Consider the following 17,278-nt stretch of genomic DNA (forward strand, 5'->3'; position numbering starts at 1 on the left):
GTGCTTTTCTCTAAAGCAAGCCTGAACTGTAAGGTAGCTTTTGTCAGCAGGAGTATGGCCAGGGCTAATGCAGAGCAAATTTAAAATGAAACTAAACTGAAGGGGGAAAAAAAAAACCACCTGGAAATAAATAAAACAAAAGAACAAACAAAAGTATTCTCTGCTTCTTCCTCTTGAATTGGATTTTAGAGTTGTTCAGTTTTCTTGGCTTTTCTGCATTATGTTGCTGCAGGTGATCTTTCTGGCCATCAAGAATAAGGTGAGAGTGGGATTCTCTTTCCAGAATCACTGTGGCCTAAACGTATGTCCTTTGATAAGTCACAGCCCTTTCTTGCTCTTTCTGTACAGCAGCTTTTTCTCCTGAATGGCTTAATGATTATCTTGCAGAGGTACTCTGAGGTTTAGTTTAATGTCTTTGCTCTCCAGCTACAAAGTTGTACAGCATCGCACATTAGATTCTTATTAGATTAAGAATTTATGCAAATGATGCTTAAGAATAACTCTTTCCTGGTATGCTCCTTTAATTTTGTCTGAAGCATTAAATTACACTTATATGGTGAACATCAATTAAAGCCTCCACCTGGATAAATCATTAAAGCTCCTGCTTAGGAAAATGAACATTCTTTATAAATACAATGTTCTGTGTTAGGAAAGTTTTTCTGAAGTGCACCACGTGTTTTCAGAGCAAACTTAGACATGTAAGTCAGACACTTCACTCAGAGTCACTGAGAGAAGCTTCACCAGGCACTCATAAATTCCAGAGCAGTTCTGTCCTTAGACTGCTCTTCTTCCCCTTTGCAGCAGACAAGCTGGCTAATTACTGTGTGGGAAAAACTTGGTCTTGATCCTCACCCACACCCTTGTTAGTGCAGAGAATGGATCAGCTTGTTAGCCAACAGCACATCAAATGCCAGCATCTTGATGGATTGCACTGTTGGTCTTTGCACTTCGGTCTTTAGAGTATGGATAATCTTTCTTATTAAAAGTGCTCAGACTTTAATGGGAGTCTCAAATTGTGTGAGCCAGATCATCTGCTGTGCTTGATCTGTGCCAGGCTGCATAAGGAAATGCTTTTTCAAGCTGCTTCCCTTAGAGGTACAAGGCTGCAAATGGTGTTGTACCAGCTGTGTCCCCAGTTCTGAGTAACACCTGCAATGCATATACCCAAATTGCCTGCATAAGCCCTTAATAGCAATGGTAACACCTGCTCTGACTTCTCTCAGAGGTTTCTGGATAGATCTCCTCTGCAGATCGTGCAAACAGGGTTAGTGTTCAAACTAGTATATTTGCTTAATAACAAGTGCATAAATGTGATGCACGAAATATAGTCGTGTGGAAAATGGTTGTTAGCCTGAAGCATGAAGGATGGAGACAAAAGGTGGATAATCAAAATGAGGTTTCTCATATATTGAAACAAAATGTTTAAATTATTACGTATGAAGAGGCTTTGTGTTGATTTCAATGCATTTCTGAGACTTTAAATGCACTGAATGTTCATCGGGGTCAGTTGAGACACTAGTCAGAGCAACCAGTAAAGTCTGATTCCAACATAAATCTGACCAGGAGATGGCAGCCTTGATGCATGCAGGAAATATCCAGTAACTAAAACATTTCTTCCAGAACCGATAGAGAAGAAATTACCTTCATTTAATGGGAAGATAGAATGTCTTAGCAATACCTAGATAAATGCTAACAAAATAATCCTGCTTTAGCTTTTGTCTCCAAACTGGCCATTGCCAGGTAGTGAATTACAAATGTGCTTGGATTTCAGTCTGAATTCTTGAGTCATCAGTTCAGTGTGGTAATGATTTCAGACAATGATTTTGGAATTTTGTATTTCTGTGGTTTTTGTTGTTTTTCAGAATTATCTGTAGTGTTAAAAGGCTGGACAGATAATGGATGCGAATGTTGTCACTTCTATATATTTGTTGTGTAAACTAATAACTGGAATTTACAGCTGGAAGCAAAGCTGTTTTCTTCAAGCTTGAATCTAAAAATCCTTCAGCTTTTTTTCTTTTTTCCCTTCCTGCCCATGCAGTTTGCTGATGTGTGCACTGGCTTGGGAGGTAGACTGAAAACTGGAGCATTGTATTGTAAGACCTGGTAAATAGGGAAGGAGTTCATAGGGAAGTACTCATTTTTCATCTGAGCTAGGATCTTGATTCTGTGTTTCTGCTCCATTCAGCAGATTGGATGAGAGCCTGGCTTCTAAGTTTGCTTGGAGGAATGAGCTTGGCCCTATTCATAGGATGCTGTTGTCAGAGGCCTTAATGTAAGCTGAAGTACCCAGGGGCCCAATTTTCTACCCCCGCTGTTCCTATCTACACAGATGTCTGATAGAAAGTTAATTAATCAACTCATCCCTGAAAGCAGTAGGAAGTTACCAGGAATGCCCAGAGTGTGTCAGGTTGTACTGTTCCAATCTGTGAAGGCGCAGGCTGTGTCTGTGTGAACGGTTGGGAGTTTAAAAAGAAAATTCTCCCTGGAATCTGAGTGATTAGGAGGTGAATGGGCTCCCACTGTGAGAGGTCGTGTTGCTGTTTGTTTTCCATGTTTCTGTTTCTGCTGTCCAGCATGTGTCTGTTTCTAGCCCTGCTCCTGGTAGCCTCTGTCTCCTCGTGGGCCCTTCCAGAAGTGTTTCTGTGCAGCACTGAGCAGTACTGTCACTGTAGCCAGCAGCCCTGGCTGCCACCAGCACCTGCTGTTGGAACTGACCCGAGGTGTGGGCAGCTATGGGCTGGGGAGAGCTGCCCTTGTGCACCTGAATTATGAGCACCTGCATCATCTACTGTGGATTACAGCGGAGTGAAACTTAGCTCCCTCACTCATCTTATCCTTTTATACTTATGGTAATGTGCAGAGCAACTTATTTGGCTAGCAGCTGATGCAGGTAAAAGCAGACATGTGGAGATATACATTGCATGGCTGCTCCACAGTATCTTTCATCCTTGCTCACAGGGGCAATTTGCTTACAGTGTTCAGATATCTGGATACTTAAATAGGTATTCTCTCAGTGCAGTGTTATCTTAGGGGAGCTTTAGCTAAGAAAGCAAACTGTAGCAATGTGCATTGCTTGTGTTCTTCTAACTTCTTCAGCGCTGCCTGGAAGGCACTGAAGTGATTCAGATCTGAGTGTAATGGAATAGAGTTTTTTTGCATCTGTCTGTCCTGATCTGTCACTTTCTTTTACCTCCTGGCCTGAACACATGTGTGAAATTAGTTTTGCATACTTCCCTTCTGAAGACCAGTGTTGACTAACATCAAAAGGCTGCTTGAATCGTTATTGGTAGTAGGGTACGCTTGTAGAAACAAATAAGGTGGCACACTGTAAGTTCAGGTGCATGCTGAAAATGTCACCCTTCAGCCTGATGTTAGCAGTTGCAGCTTCTGGCTTTTCTAGTAAAGAAGTGCCCTATGGAGCCAACCTGACAGCCTGGATGACACGAGCCTTTATTTCCTTTCATAACAGCACAACATAATCGCTGTTTTTGTTCTTGTGCAGCCAGAGATTCCCTTCTAAGCTCGAATTCAAATGGGAGAAACATCAAAGTTAAATTGAAATGCAAGGCTCCCCAAGTAGTCTGGGGGAAATGGAGACATCACTTTGTAGCTACCTCTCTCCTGCCAAAACTGCAGCACCCCAGATGTCAGAAAGCCATGCTGTGTTCTCTGCCTGCTCTTGGTCGAATAGATTGTTTTCATCCAAGCCTTTTTAAAGTTTTTCTCCTGCCTCCACTTTTTTTTTTTTAAGGAGTAAAAAGCTAATATAAGGACATGAAGTGTTATGAAGCATGAAGTTCTATAAATATTTATGCTGAACTATCAAAGAACTTGACAGTTCTTATTTTCCTGACATATTGGGGTCGCTTGTTATTTTTGACCCTGAGAATTGAGGAGCACCGTAGTTATACCTGTTTGTAATGACTTCTGGATATTGTCTGGTAAACTTCTAGGAATATAAAGGGATAACAGACTTTCTGAGTCTCTTTGTGAAACTGTAACTTAAACTTTACACTGTGTTACTCACAAGTGATCATTCAAGTTACTGTAGCACTTGTGTATCTGTACAGTGTGGCAGGATGTTTCTGCAGCATGTGTGGGTTGAAGTGAGTGGCTTGGTTTGCCATTGCACACATGCAGTTTTCTCCTAGGTGACCCTTAATTTTAAGCACTCAGTGATCACCTTCCCTTCTCTGAGCCAAATCTAGCACAGCAAGTTGCTGACCCCATGTGGGATGGGACTGATGAGGTGTAAGGCCTGGCAAAGGGCTGCAGTTTCTGTGGTGTTTGGCCACCAATCCCAGCACTGTTTGAAGCAATCTCTGCTATCAGAGGAAAACAGCAGCTCTTCCTAAAGGGTTGTGTGCTGGTAACCAAGCATTTTTCTAAAGATGAAGCTTGTAACTTTTTGGCATCTCAGTATCTTCATTTCAGAAAATTATGTTCACACAACCTTAACTCTAGCCTGAAATCATAGCAGTGAATGCTTAAATACTGTGCCTAATGTTCTCAGTAAAGCTGAGAGCTAGTTAGGTTATGTTATATTATTATGCAGAAACTAGTTTTGTTATTACACCCAGCAAAACGTGCCTTCCTCCCCTAGTTAATTGCATAGAAAGAACGAGTCCAATGCTTCACTTTGAATGTAACCCAGTGCTTGTTCTGTGTTAAGCCTTGAACGTGTTGTGTGCATCTAATACCAACTGGAGAGTCTCTCGCTGTCAGTCACTAGGGGGCACAGTGGAACTATCGAGGACGTTTGGTTGTTTAAGTCCCAAGTCTCTAGACGAGGCCTGTGAAAGCTGGGGAGAACTTGCTGTGCCTGCTGAAAGGCTGGGAAATTCAAACTGTGGATTTTATCGGTGACTTTCTTCATCTACTTCTGTCTTGGAATTTAAAATCTGAAGTGTTATTTCCAAGGGTACTTACGCTTTTCTGTTCATACAGTGTTTCTTCAGGAAGCGTATAGCTTTGAGAACAAATGCATCAGCTCCTTATGAGCAGCTTTTAAGTTCAACTCATAATTACAAAAAACACTTCTCAGTTTCTCAGGTTTCTGTAGTGGGAACAAACTCCAGACGTGTCTGTGAAAGAGAGAAAGAGGCAGCAGAAGAAATTGCTGTCTGAACATTATTGTTCTTTGCAGGTTGCGTGCCTCATACGGGTTCCATCTGAAGTTATCAAGCAAAGGGCCCAGGTTTCACCTTCTGCTGGAACCTTTCGGATTCTTTCCCACACGTTGTACCATGAGGTGAGTTCAGAGACAAATCTCTAGGGAGTTGCTTCGTTCTTCTCATTGATGCTATACGTGTACAGGAGGATTTCTTCAATTTTACTCCAGTGAAGTGCTCTCCTGGTATTTTTCCATCAATTCTTTTGTTGGTAAAAGAGGTAGACAGCATATGTGAGGAAACCTGACTTCCACCTTCCCCCCATGTGTGTGCACTTAAGCATGCACACTTTAAACAACTTTTTCTTCTTTTTTTTAATATTGGGTGCAAGAGGCAATGGGAGGTAAGAAGAGAGGAGAAAGGGGCAAAAAAGCATCCTGAAACTCTATTTGGATATATATAAATGGTCCTTGTCTGGGACAGCAGGACATGAAGTCTGTGCATTTAGAGTCTTGGATGTAGAACGGACTTTGGGAGGGTGTTCTAGAGGCACTATTTCAGAGAGCTCCTTAGGAGAAATGAGTACTCCTTCCAGCATTGATAACTTAAAAAATAATGTGTATATATATTAAAAAAAGATTTTGTCATCTTTTCAGTAGTTATGCTGTTTATTGTGTAAAACCTATTCACCACTGTTCTTAATGAGTCTCAAAAGGGGCATTTTTCAAGTTGTATTCCATAAGAAAATGGCTTCTGAAAATACATTATACAAATTTCCATGTAGAAAAACCAGGAAAAGGAAGACATAAATATGACTCTTTAATGGTCCATTTGTTGTTTTAGTTGCTTTTAAATGAAAACTGTTGTGATAGCCCTGCACGAGAGGATCCCTGGAGCTTTATTCTGTGATTTGGTCATTCTGTTCTAGAAGGTGGTGCTCTCCAAATTGTGTTCTTTTCCCTGTCTTTGTTGCTGACCAAAGAACTGCAAGACTTGGAAAAAATGCACAAGGAATTGTCCTATAAGATATTAATGGTGCATGTACTTTTCAAGTGATTTTTCACTGTTTTGTGTTCCCAGCTGGTTAAAAATGCAAAGTATTTGTCTTGGTAAAATCAAAGGCAAGGAAATGGATATAAGTTGTCATCATAAGTTGTCATCAGGCTACTGAAGTGGAAGAGGAGTAGCTTCAAAATGTGTGAGATAATGGATACTTGCCTAACATTAGGCAAGTAGAGTTTGATGTAATGTCACTGTGCTAGCCTGCACTTCTAGTTTTAACTGTAGGGTATATTTTCTTCTCTGTCGCTGATTATTCTGGACAGTGCTCTTTGAAATGAGCATAAAACCCACCAGCACTCTAAATAAGAGAATACAGTATACATAAATATGTTATAATCAATACAGTCAATTTGTACGAAGCTCAGGTCTGACACCTGATAAGGCTGCAATACTTGCTTTGTAATCACCAGTAAATTGTGGTCTCTGGCAAACTAATTCTCTCTAGCTGATGCTTTCTTTTGTTGGTTTACAGGGTATTCAAGGACTTTATCGAGGTTATAAAAGCACGGTATTAAGAGAGGTAAATACACTTATCTTTTTTAAGCATTGATTCCTTTGCCTTGCTTTTTTGTTTACTAACAAAAAGTAATAGCAGTACAATTGAGTTCAGTTGCTCTAACCATAATCTGTAAGTATAGCATATTTCATTCTAGGTGAGTTACCAGCCTCTAATTTAAATAGACTCTGATAATGTGCATTAGAAGACCTATGATACACACATCTACTCTCCTGTCACTTGCTTCTGTTCCTGCTCAATTGTTACAGTGTGGAAATGTATATGTTAATGTGATGAAAACCATAAAGTACTGGAAACTTCCTTGAATCTTGTGATTGCATTTTGTGAAGTATGAATGCCAAGAATGGTGAACTGGTGGTGTGAAGCCAAGTTTGGCACAGACAGATTTAGACTTTCTTCAAATGTCTTTGCCAGTGGGTGCCAAGAGATTTTGTCATCTCTATAGAGGAAGGATTGTGCACACTCTTTTTCCTCTGCCCTCCAAATGTGTGAAAGAAATGCCATTAGTCATCCAGTCTGTGGATGTGATGTGGTATTACTTAAAGTCAGAAGTACTTCTCTGTTGGGGGGGAAAAAAAATAAAAAATTGAGCTAAAAATATTTTGGCATTCTTGACAGAAAATAGTTTCTAAACTTCAAGTCTCTTCATAAATGTACTACCCATTGCAGGCTTAGTGTTTGATACTTTATGTGAACTGAAGAGACTAATTACAAAAGAAGTAGAAAAGCTCACTTGTAGCATTTCGTTGCCCTGGTTTGGGCACGCTGAATTTGATGTGTGGGCAGAGGCTCTGATCCTGCTGTTGTTGGTTGTGTGCCCCTGTGGCTTCAGCTTTAGCTTTTGTTGGTGCTTTCTCATGTATCTGGAACTGTGGCAACTGAGGTCTCCCCACAGGAGTCTCCATGCAGGCTGATGGCATTTGCTTCTCTGACTTCAGACATTGAATATGGGCATCTGAGTGACTTCTTAACAACTCTTGTTTATCACATCTTATTACCCCTTATGATTTCCTTGCAACTTTGTTTTGGGTCTGTTTGTTTTTATATAAAACGTTTCCTAACAGTAACATTTCTATAAAATATACATGGTCTTTTCTGGGCTGTTTCATATTAGTCAGTGTGCAACGATTTCTTTTGTCCATTAACATACACCAGTGCATCCAGAACTGCTTAGAAGATCGTATCTCAGGAGGTCATCTCTTGACAAAGTAGAAGTTGCACCTTGAGTGCCCTTAAACAAAGAGACAAGGGGTGCTGCTTTTGAAAACATAGCAGCTGCTTCTCATAAAGTGTTCTTTACTTACTGTGCTCAGTGTGAAATGTGGAGATTTGTTCTCTTCTTATATAACTCAACCGAATAAGTCAGATTTGGATTATTTTTTCTTTTTTCCAGACCTGTTGGCTCTGTTACATTGATCACAAAGCTAACTGCAGAGGCTTTTCAGCCTGTATTTGGTAGCTCTACTTTAAAAAGCCTTTCTTCATACTGAAAACTGTTTTTAGGCCAGATCTTGTTGCAATGCAGCATAAAGATGGATATTGCCTAAAATAAGAAATCCCGCATTTAGTATTTCCTAAAGTGCTGAGAAATGACAATGCTCTGCAGTTTATTTGAGCACTTCTGAGTGTTTCAGAAATTAGTTATTTTTGCAGAAATGACACCTGCTTTTGTGAGATGCAACCCCCACCACAGCTTCATCCTGTACTTATTTTCTGGCTCACTAAACATGTGTTGTTCGCTCCGATTTCAGTTGAAGATGGGCAAAAAAAAGGCCAGCGAGTCATCTTGATTTCTCTGAGGAGTTCTGAATAAATGAATAAATTTGGATGCCATTGAATACAGATTTTGCATACTAACAGGTAGATAAAACACATGGTTACAACTGGGTACTATTCTCCTTAAAATTTGTTTTGACATATGTCAGGGTGGTAATTAATTTGCAGATCATATTCATGGCACAGTGTGTGACCCTGCAGAGATAACTTTGTTTTCTCAAAACGGCAGCACTTTGTTGGAAATTGAATGGGGTCCTCTCCATTACGTCTATTCATAAAAGATCCTTCAGAACTGATTTGTGTTGAAGTATTGCTTTTTGGGTAAATCTGTCCAATGGAATGAGAAATAAATGATTACCAAGTGAAATGCGCTTTCTTTTCAAAATGAAACAAATTGTAAGTGATATTTTTAAAAATAAAATGAAATACAGTCTTTGAATTTAACACCCTGTTAAGACCATTGCATTTTTAGACACAAAATATTGTAAAGCAATATCCAGTAAGAACTGAGTACTGAACTTTCAGCTTGAAATAATGTAAGCCCCATGTTTAATCTTGATATTTTTCCCCTCCATTTTAATACACTTCTTTCTTTAAGGAAAGGCTCTATTTTCAGATAAACATCTGTATTCGTTATTGGACTCATCCTGATAGCTGCATAGCATATGGAGACTCAGCTGAATTTTATGCTTATAGATTTCATTTGTACGTTTAGGTTCTTTACTTAGGCAAACCCCTTTGTTTAGTTCCAGTGGAGTGCAGTTTTGGTTAGAAGGATTTCAGTGCACAGCTTTTCATTTATAAAAAAGTAATAGAAGCAGCTGTGGGTGCTGATGCTTTGAAAACAGTGAGCTGCTTGCACGGACAAAGTTACTGAGCCAGATTTTAAGAAAGGTTTAATTGGTGCATCAGGGTAAGGTTTTGCATCTTGCATAAAGCAGGTCTCAGTGCCTGGACAAAGATCTGTTTGCCAGTTGCTTGGAAATGAGTCTCATTGTTTATAAAGGGAATGCAATCTTGAAATCTCTTCTTTTTTTCCATAGTATTTGTAGTTCTTTTCAAGACAGACTTACTCTGTTCTAGGTAACTTGCATTAGCTGTTGTGCTGCTTCTCTTCTGGTGTGGTAGTTGTTTCCTCATTTCATTTTTTCTTTCTTTTTTTTTTTTTTTTTTTTTCATTTATGTCTTCTCCTCCTCATCAGGCAACTTTCTGTGCAGACATATGGTAAAAAAGATAAAAGATAGCTAAATATGTATATAATTCCAGATAGCATATTTGGGCATACCTTTGTTTGAGTTAACCTCTGTGGAGAACAAAGCATGAGTGCATGCTTGGAAGTTTTGGCCGTGCCTTTTTCACCTACTCTGAACTACCAGCCCTAAAATCTAAGTGGGATCAAGGCATGGAGTATCATTCTGTTTGCAGTAGTAGCCTTAAAGACGCACCCATCCTCTATGAGGAGATTTTTTGTGACAAAGCACAATATGCCAGTACGGTTATTAAGTGCCTGACTAAGACTCTGAATAAATGGTAGAAATTGGAGGCTGTGAAAAGATGTGGAATTCTCATGATGTCATTTCCAAAGCAAATCAAAGTGAAAATCGTCCTTTCCTGTGGACAAAGTGTACCAGCATGCACTGGTGTGGAAACTGAATCATGCTACCAAGAGCAGGCAATGAACAGGTAAAAAAGGTATTCATGTTTTCAGCAAGAGAAAGTTGGTTTGCAAAATCTTCTGCCATCTTATAATGAGACAGGAGTAGTGGTAAATGCACTGTAAATCCTCTAGAATTTCTTAATGGGGATGTATTTCTGCTGCTGAGATCTTATATAAGCAAATGGAGCCAGATTTTTAATTCCTGCATAATTCATTTTATTAACTATGACCAAGTAGAACATCTGTTAAAATTCCATAATGTTCAGTTCATGGGAAAAAGACAGAAACCCATGAGTTCTCTTTGGAGTTTTTCCATTTCCATTAATGTTACAGGACTCTAACAGATGTCTTAAAGGATGTTGTTATGAATGAGAAGACAACACAAGAGAAAATGAAACGCCTTGTCCAGTTTCCCCATGTGCAGTAGCTTGTTGGGCACTGAGTTACTTTACTCCTTACTTATCTGTATGTTCAGCTTTGTGCAAGCAGTGCCACAGTGAAACAGTGTCTCTTCTGCTGTGGTACTGTGGAAGTGTTTGGGAGAACTGAGTGGCTGTTTTGTGTGGCTTTAATTTCTCACTTCCAAAGACAGGGCAGATGGGCAGAGCCCTAGCCCAGAGGAAGACTGGGAAGGAGTTAAAATGCATACCAAATTATTTCTTTATAGACAGAGGAGGTGGGGGACTGAATCTTTAGAAGGCACTGATGACTTGAAAGGAGGAACTTGAAGGAAAATCACTGACAAACAAACAAAAAAGTCTACTCTTAAATGACTTGCCTCTCACTTTCTCCCAGGTAGCATCTGAAACAGCTGGAAGCAAAATGAGCCTTAAAGATGCACCTGCTCCATTTCCCGATGTTTTAAGTTCTGATGAACAAAGCATGCTGAGGGGGTTCCATATAAAAATATGGAACCCAGCTGAGATATACTTAAACATTGTCGACCAAGCCAGAGAGGCTTTGAGGACTGAGCTCAATAGAGAACAGTCTGCAAACAGGGATCCTAGTTTGTTTATCCACTAGAGGTAGTTCTGCATGCTTTTCTTCTGTTAGAACGTCTTTGTATGAATATCCTGTTCTCTTAGCTGTTGTTTTTTTGTTGTTGTTGTTGTTGTTGTTGTTTTTTTAAGTCGATCTCTGTTGCTGTAGGACATAAAGAATGTTATTAAGATGTTCTTTTTCTTGCACAATTGAATCTTTGATCTTCTATCATTCTCTGTATTAGAGAGCAGATGTCGACAGAAATAGGCAAACAGGGCACTATCTTAATACAATATTTGGAAAAAGAAACATCCTCTCTAATGAAATATGTGCACTATCTGCCTTCTGTTACCTTCTGAGAAACTGGGCTGGCTTTACTTTGTTGTGTGGTTCTGGGGATTTGCCAAGACAACTTGCCAGGCAGGATCCATAAGCCTGGGCTTTTGACTTCTGCTGGGCAACCGGCGTTTCTTCTGCTTCAGTGTTTCCGTACAAAGCAGCAGCCATCCCATGGAAGGGGTGGCAACTATAACAACTGATTAAGTAGCTAGTCCCTACTTTGTGGAAAACCATGCAGAAGTTACGTGAGATGATTAATAGGAGGACAGTTGGGGGGTGGGGAGGGGCAAAAACCAAAACCCTCTGCTTCCCTCCCAGCCCTTTACCCCTTTGGGTTTTTTATTGTTTTTTTTGTTTGTTTGTTTGTTTGTTTTGCAAAGTGTATCACATACCTGGTAGAACACTTGTATCTTTCTAGATTGTTTTGGAAGGTAAAGAAGGATTGAAAGGGATTATTGTGTGTAAGAGCAGGAGGCAGCTCCATGGATTGGTGTAAGGGCTCATGGCCTGGAACCCCAGTGAAAGTAAAGAAACAATTCTCCTGTTTTTGTGGGTTGTTCTACGTATTCATTACTTTCTCCCAGTAAATGCAAGAGCAGTATTTGGAAATGAAAATGGAAATCTAAAAGGACACATAAAAAATACTTCTGCAGACTGGCAAAATAAACCTGCTTTTTCTGATTTACTGTTTTTTGGGAGCCAGGTTATGTGACTTGCCTGAAAGATAAATAAACTTGCCAGGATGGGCAGAGATGGAGAGTGAATTTCTTATTGTAAGGTACAGGGGAGAGTTGTTTGTTTGTCAGCTATATACAGTGATCTGGGACTTCTTCCAGTCAAATGCCCTCTTTTCCACAGGCCAGTTGCAATATCCGTGTTCACTTCTTCTAAGGCTGAGTGCAACCATTCTTGCTGTCACTGATTTACCAATAGTGCTTACAGTTGTGGGGTCCCTCAGACATCAGTGGATATCTTCAGATGAAGAGACTTTCTTATCTGTGGAGTGTACTTGGGAACATACAGCCTTGCATGTGGGGTCTGTGAACAGACAGAACGTTTCTGAAAACTACATGCACTAAAAATGGCTTATGTGATTTGATAATACTGATTCTTTTCAAATTAAAATGTATGCAAGTGGAGTCTTGCAGGAAGCATATTTTACTTCATGCTTGAAATTAAAGCGCTGTTTCCAGACCTTCTCAAAGCAGATTACTGAAGCGTTTTTACAAGCAATGTTTTCTGCAACATTCATGATGTAGGAATGTATTTTGTGGGTCAGTGGTGACATTGTGGGCAAGAAAAAGTTGGGAGAACGCCGAACTTTGTTCTGGTTTTCTTCATGCTATAAGGTTTTTGTTGCCATTTATTCATTGGTTCTTAAAGAATCTAAGAACTGTATTTTTTTAATATTGGTAATGCTTTTTTTGTTTTTAGCATTGGTTTGAAGAACGTATTCCACATGCTATCTGTAGAAGAGAATGTTATATGAATATTATATTTCCCTGCTTTATTTTCTTGCCTAAATAAATTCATCTGTGGCAAAGGATTGGGAAGTAGTTACAAATCCCTCATGAAGGGGAACACATGGAAATAAACCCTTTCCCTGACATGAATGGGTGACTGTGGCAGGAGGGAGGACAGGCAGCAGAAGACTCCTCGTGGTTTAAAGAAGAAAGAGCAAAAAAGGCTTAAAGAGACAAAGGTAGTGGGTAGCAAATAGAATTGATTATAAGAAGTACTTTTTAAAAGTATGAAAAAGAGAATGCTATGTGGTAGTGCAACTGAATGAACATTGAAGCTTTCCAAGGCAGATTAAATATATTAAATGCATAACTCTATCTTCAGTTATTGTAGCTGATAATGTGACACTGGAGTCATGTCACATCTGGTAGGGTTGGATAGCTGTGCCTACTTCTGTAAAATTTGGCTGCCCTTAACACTTGTGACTGTTTAAGAGCAAAATGAAAGAATTCAACAAAAATTTGTGGAATTTTTGGCTGAGTGGTTGATTTTGATTGCTCAGCTACATTCCACTATGGGCAACTGTATTTTGTCTGTCTCAGTTCTTTCTGCAGTTCGAGTGGCAGACAAGACTTCCTGTTTTACTAACTTGTATTGCAGTCCTGCAGATGGCTGAAGAGTTGCCAGGCTCTATCTGGTGAAGACTGCATTTCATTTGTGGGTGAAGCAATTTGTGTTTGTGCTGAAGCAGGTTGTTATCTAACCATAAAAAAGATAGGAGTGTGTGTGGCATATCTGTTTATATAAAGTCTGCACAAAGACATGTGCATGCATATACATGTAAAATATGACTTTGTTTTTAATAGTACCTTGTGAAGGGTTTTGTACTTTGTAAGGCAAATGGTCATGTAGGCATGTATGATCGGTCTGGAATAACAAGCAGGTTAGCAATATGGAACTGGCTTTTAAGGGCAAAATTCTTGCCTAAAGTAGACAAAAAATGACTTTCATAGTGAGAGATTTCCTTGCAGAATCGTCCTGCTGTCAGCATTAACAGCAGTTGTCTGGTTTTTGTACTTTTGGCTGCTGTTACCTGGTTTCTTTGCATCTGCTGAAGAACAGAAGAATCATCAATCCAAGATGAAAAGCTTTTCCCCAAAATTCCTTGCATGATGTTATCACAACCAGGAGTTCTGCTTTAATACAGTGTCTGTGGTCAAGAGATGTGCATGGGGACCCAAGGGTGTAGTGAGAGTCCTGGGCAGCAGGCTTGGTGTGGGACCAGAGCCCAAGTTGTCTGCTGCTTTCTGCTTGGCCTGGAGCTCAGCACTGGCTGAGGGCCTCTACTACTTACAAGCCTCCAGCCACAAGTTGAGCAGGGACTGTTGTTTGCTCTCTTTTACCAGAAAAATGATGTTCTTCAAATTCTGTAATGAGTTGAAATTAGATGAGCAAGAGGGAGGTCTTGGGCACTGACACATGAGCTCTACTGATTTGTTTAGGGGAGGTCAGTATCTCCGTGGTGCTGGCTTTGGGGGAAGCCTTAGCCTTTGAATTACCATTTGTGCAGATTATCAAAGGCAACAGAGATCATGATTTCTCATCTGTAGGTTCAACAACAGAATTGGAGGGGTGTAGCTAAAGCATATATAAGAGAGGAAGGAGATTAAAATCGGTGCTGCTGAAAGCATGCTTCATTTAACCACAAATAATTCCACCCAAACCTGGTGCATTGCTGGATTTTATATATATCTATATACATGTGTAATAGATACATGCACGTGTATATTTGTATAATGCTTGCTCTGTTACATGATGTGTATGTAACGTGTATATATATGCACATGTGTAAGTAGGCAATGAGAAGCTGAAATCAAAATGCAAAGACTATACGTGAAGGTTGGGGGGGAAAAGGGGGTGGGGGGAATAAAAAGAAGACCAGCCACAGAGCTTATGTAGTTTATCACTTATGTAGTTTATCACAGTTCAGATAATGTTGTGGAATACTGGCTAGAGAGGTCTTGGGTCAGCTGGCTATGAGAATAATTCTTTGCAGTAGTTAACACAGAGTCTAACTAATTGTCTGGAAAGAAGTAGGACTTGATCTCAGTCTTGTGAGTGTAGGACGGATGACTCCTCCCGAAAAAAAGAGAATGCTGAAAGTCATACCCAGCTACACAACATACCAAGGGCCAAATTTAGCTGGTTTTAGCTAACTGAATAGGACAAACAACTTTTTCTTTTTAAAGGGAAATGTTGAGAGTGCACTAGCAATCAGTCCTTACAATAAACATTTTGTCTGGCTGATGGAAAAGGAGTTAATTTTGGGCATGGGAACTTTTGCTTCTATTTAAAATAAATTAAAAAAGGAGCACAGTGACCTTTCTTCTGTTCCTCCCTTCCTATGGGCCTGTTGACTTCAGTGCTATGAGCAGCCATACGCTAGAGGGCACACAGCACCTGTGATTGCAGCAGTGCTTATTGCAAGGGAATCGAGCTTGGGATGGTCTGAGGATCTTGGAATTGGCTTTGCTTTAAACCTTCTTCTCAACCCGTTGCAAAGGAAATGTGAGGAGTAGTCCTAAATTTCACGGGACTAACTTGTGTTACTAAATGAAGTGAGATTTAGTTTGGAAGCGATTTTAACTTTGATTAGGTTTTCATATGGCATGAATGAATTGAATAGCATCCTTAGGTCTGTAGCATTCCTCCCCTGTATTCCTTCCCTGTGAAATAAAGCCTATGTGGTTGTAAAGAAGAGAATGTAAGCTCTCATATTTGAGATAATCTCCATGTGATGCGTACCTTAATTTGAGAATCCCACTGGGAAACCAACAGTTACAAGAAAAATGTTTTTAAGGATAGATAGCAACCTCTACAGCAGTGCAAACTAGAGGCTGCTGCTTTTTGTTTACTTGCTTGGACTTTGTTTTAGTGTTTACTTCTTGTTACTGAGTGGCTAGTTGGAATTGTGCAGATGCACAGAGCATCCCATGGAACAAGAGAAGAGTGGCATTTGTTGGGACTTGAGAGATGCATGACCAAAGCTCATGCATAAGCTGGGTCTGTGTTGTGTATGGGATGCTTCCATTCAGGGATCTCTGATTTGAAGGAGCAGCATGGCTGTGGTCTTCCTGCTAGGAGAAAGGGCTCTTTGCATGGGCTGAAGAACTGGAGTTGTAATGGGAGAGCATGCAGTCACTTCATATATAGCTGGAAGTGCTTGTGGGGGATGGAACAGGAGGGACAGATGGTAGCATGACTTTCATTACTTTTATAGAAATGTAGGCAAAGCAGGCCCAGTGAGTATACTGCAAATGGAAATAGCATTATTAAACCAGGCTCTTATCTCACTTTTATTTTTCTGTTAATTTTATAGAAGCTAATAAACTGTAAGCTCTGTGAATTTTCTTCTTATGCAAGTTGAGTAAGTGAAAACTGTATTCTTGCTTTTTTCAAAGCCAGCAGGCCTGGCTACAATAAGTAGAGCTTGGCCTGAATGTTTTGGCTTCATGCTGCAGATACAGGAACTGTCAGGTCACTGCCAGATCTGTCTGTCCCAGGCTTCAATCTTTTCAAGCTGAAGACTGCTGGTGATACATGTGGGTGAATTTCTGTCATGAGTAAACTGAGGCCTGTGAATGCTCTCTCTCTCTCTCCAAAAAAAAAAAAAAAGAAGAGAAATATAACCTAGGGTGGTATTTCTGTGTTCCAAGGAAGTAACAGCCAGTATGTTGTACTCTGTATTTGCATTTGACATCATACTGTCTCTTAACTTTAAAAGAGAAGAGCTGATAAAGAAGTATCCATATGTATCTGAATAAGCAATAAGCTCATACCGCTGTGGGAGGTTATCTCCTCCATTTTTGTTTTTGCTGATACGAAATGCTGAAGTACAAGAAAGCATTTTAGGAGTCTCATTAAATATAACACCATGAAGCACTTAACTGAATCTTGTCTTGCTGACTTTAATGTACCAAATGCCAATTAAGGCAAAATTTGGCCCACTATACTTTTGCCACTGGCTACATACCTCACAAGTTTGGGGTGGATTTTTTTTTTCCTCCTTTTTCTCAAACTCTCTCAGCATTTTGCCTTCTGGCCTATGCAGCTGTGCTGCTGGTATAGCTTCTATTTCTGGAAATGACCCATGCGGTTAGGTCAGTTTGTTTTAGCCTTGCTCCTTGTTGCTGAAGTAGAATAGCACATTTCCCCTAACTGCATAAAAGTCAGGGTAGACAATCTTGATAACTATGATTAATGGGCCTCTCTGCTTTGCTCTGCAGCTGAAGGCTTCCGGAGATTGTGTCAACTGGGCTACAGCTCCCCAGACCAGCTTTTACATAGAAATCATAGCTCAGGTTTGATTATGC

General features: G+C 40.0%; 1 protein-coding gene across 4 annotated transcripts in view; it reads left to right on the forward strand.

The window, feature by feature from the left end:
- The window catches only part of SLC25A26 (solute carrier family 25 member 26), a 94,277-nt gene that overhangs the window by 13,030 nt on the left and 63,969 nt on the right, over window positions 1-17,278 (forward strand). For all 4 annotated transcript variants that reach the window (XR_006180805.1, XR_006180804.1, XR_006180806.1 and 1 more), the window contains exons 4-5: window positions 5,147-5,251; window positions 6,646-6,693. Coding sequence is in view for 1 of the 4 variants with exons in the window: in XM_042880852.1 (XP_042736786.1) it covers window positions 5,147-5,251; window positions 6,646-6,693 (153 nt within the window). In the remaining 3 variants the exon portion in view is untranslated. The remainder of the gene's footprint in view (window positions 1-5,146; window positions 5,252-6,645; window positions 6,694-17,278) is intronic.

This window comes from Lagopus leucura, unplaced genomic scaffold (genome assembly GCF_019238085.1).
Source record: "Lagopus leucura isolate 7727_CA_CO unplaced genomic scaffold, USGS_WTPT01 Super-Scaffold_100028, whole genome shotgun sequence".
NCBI lineage: Eukaryota > Metazoa > Chordata > Aves > Galliformes > Phasianidae > Lagopus > Lagopus leucura.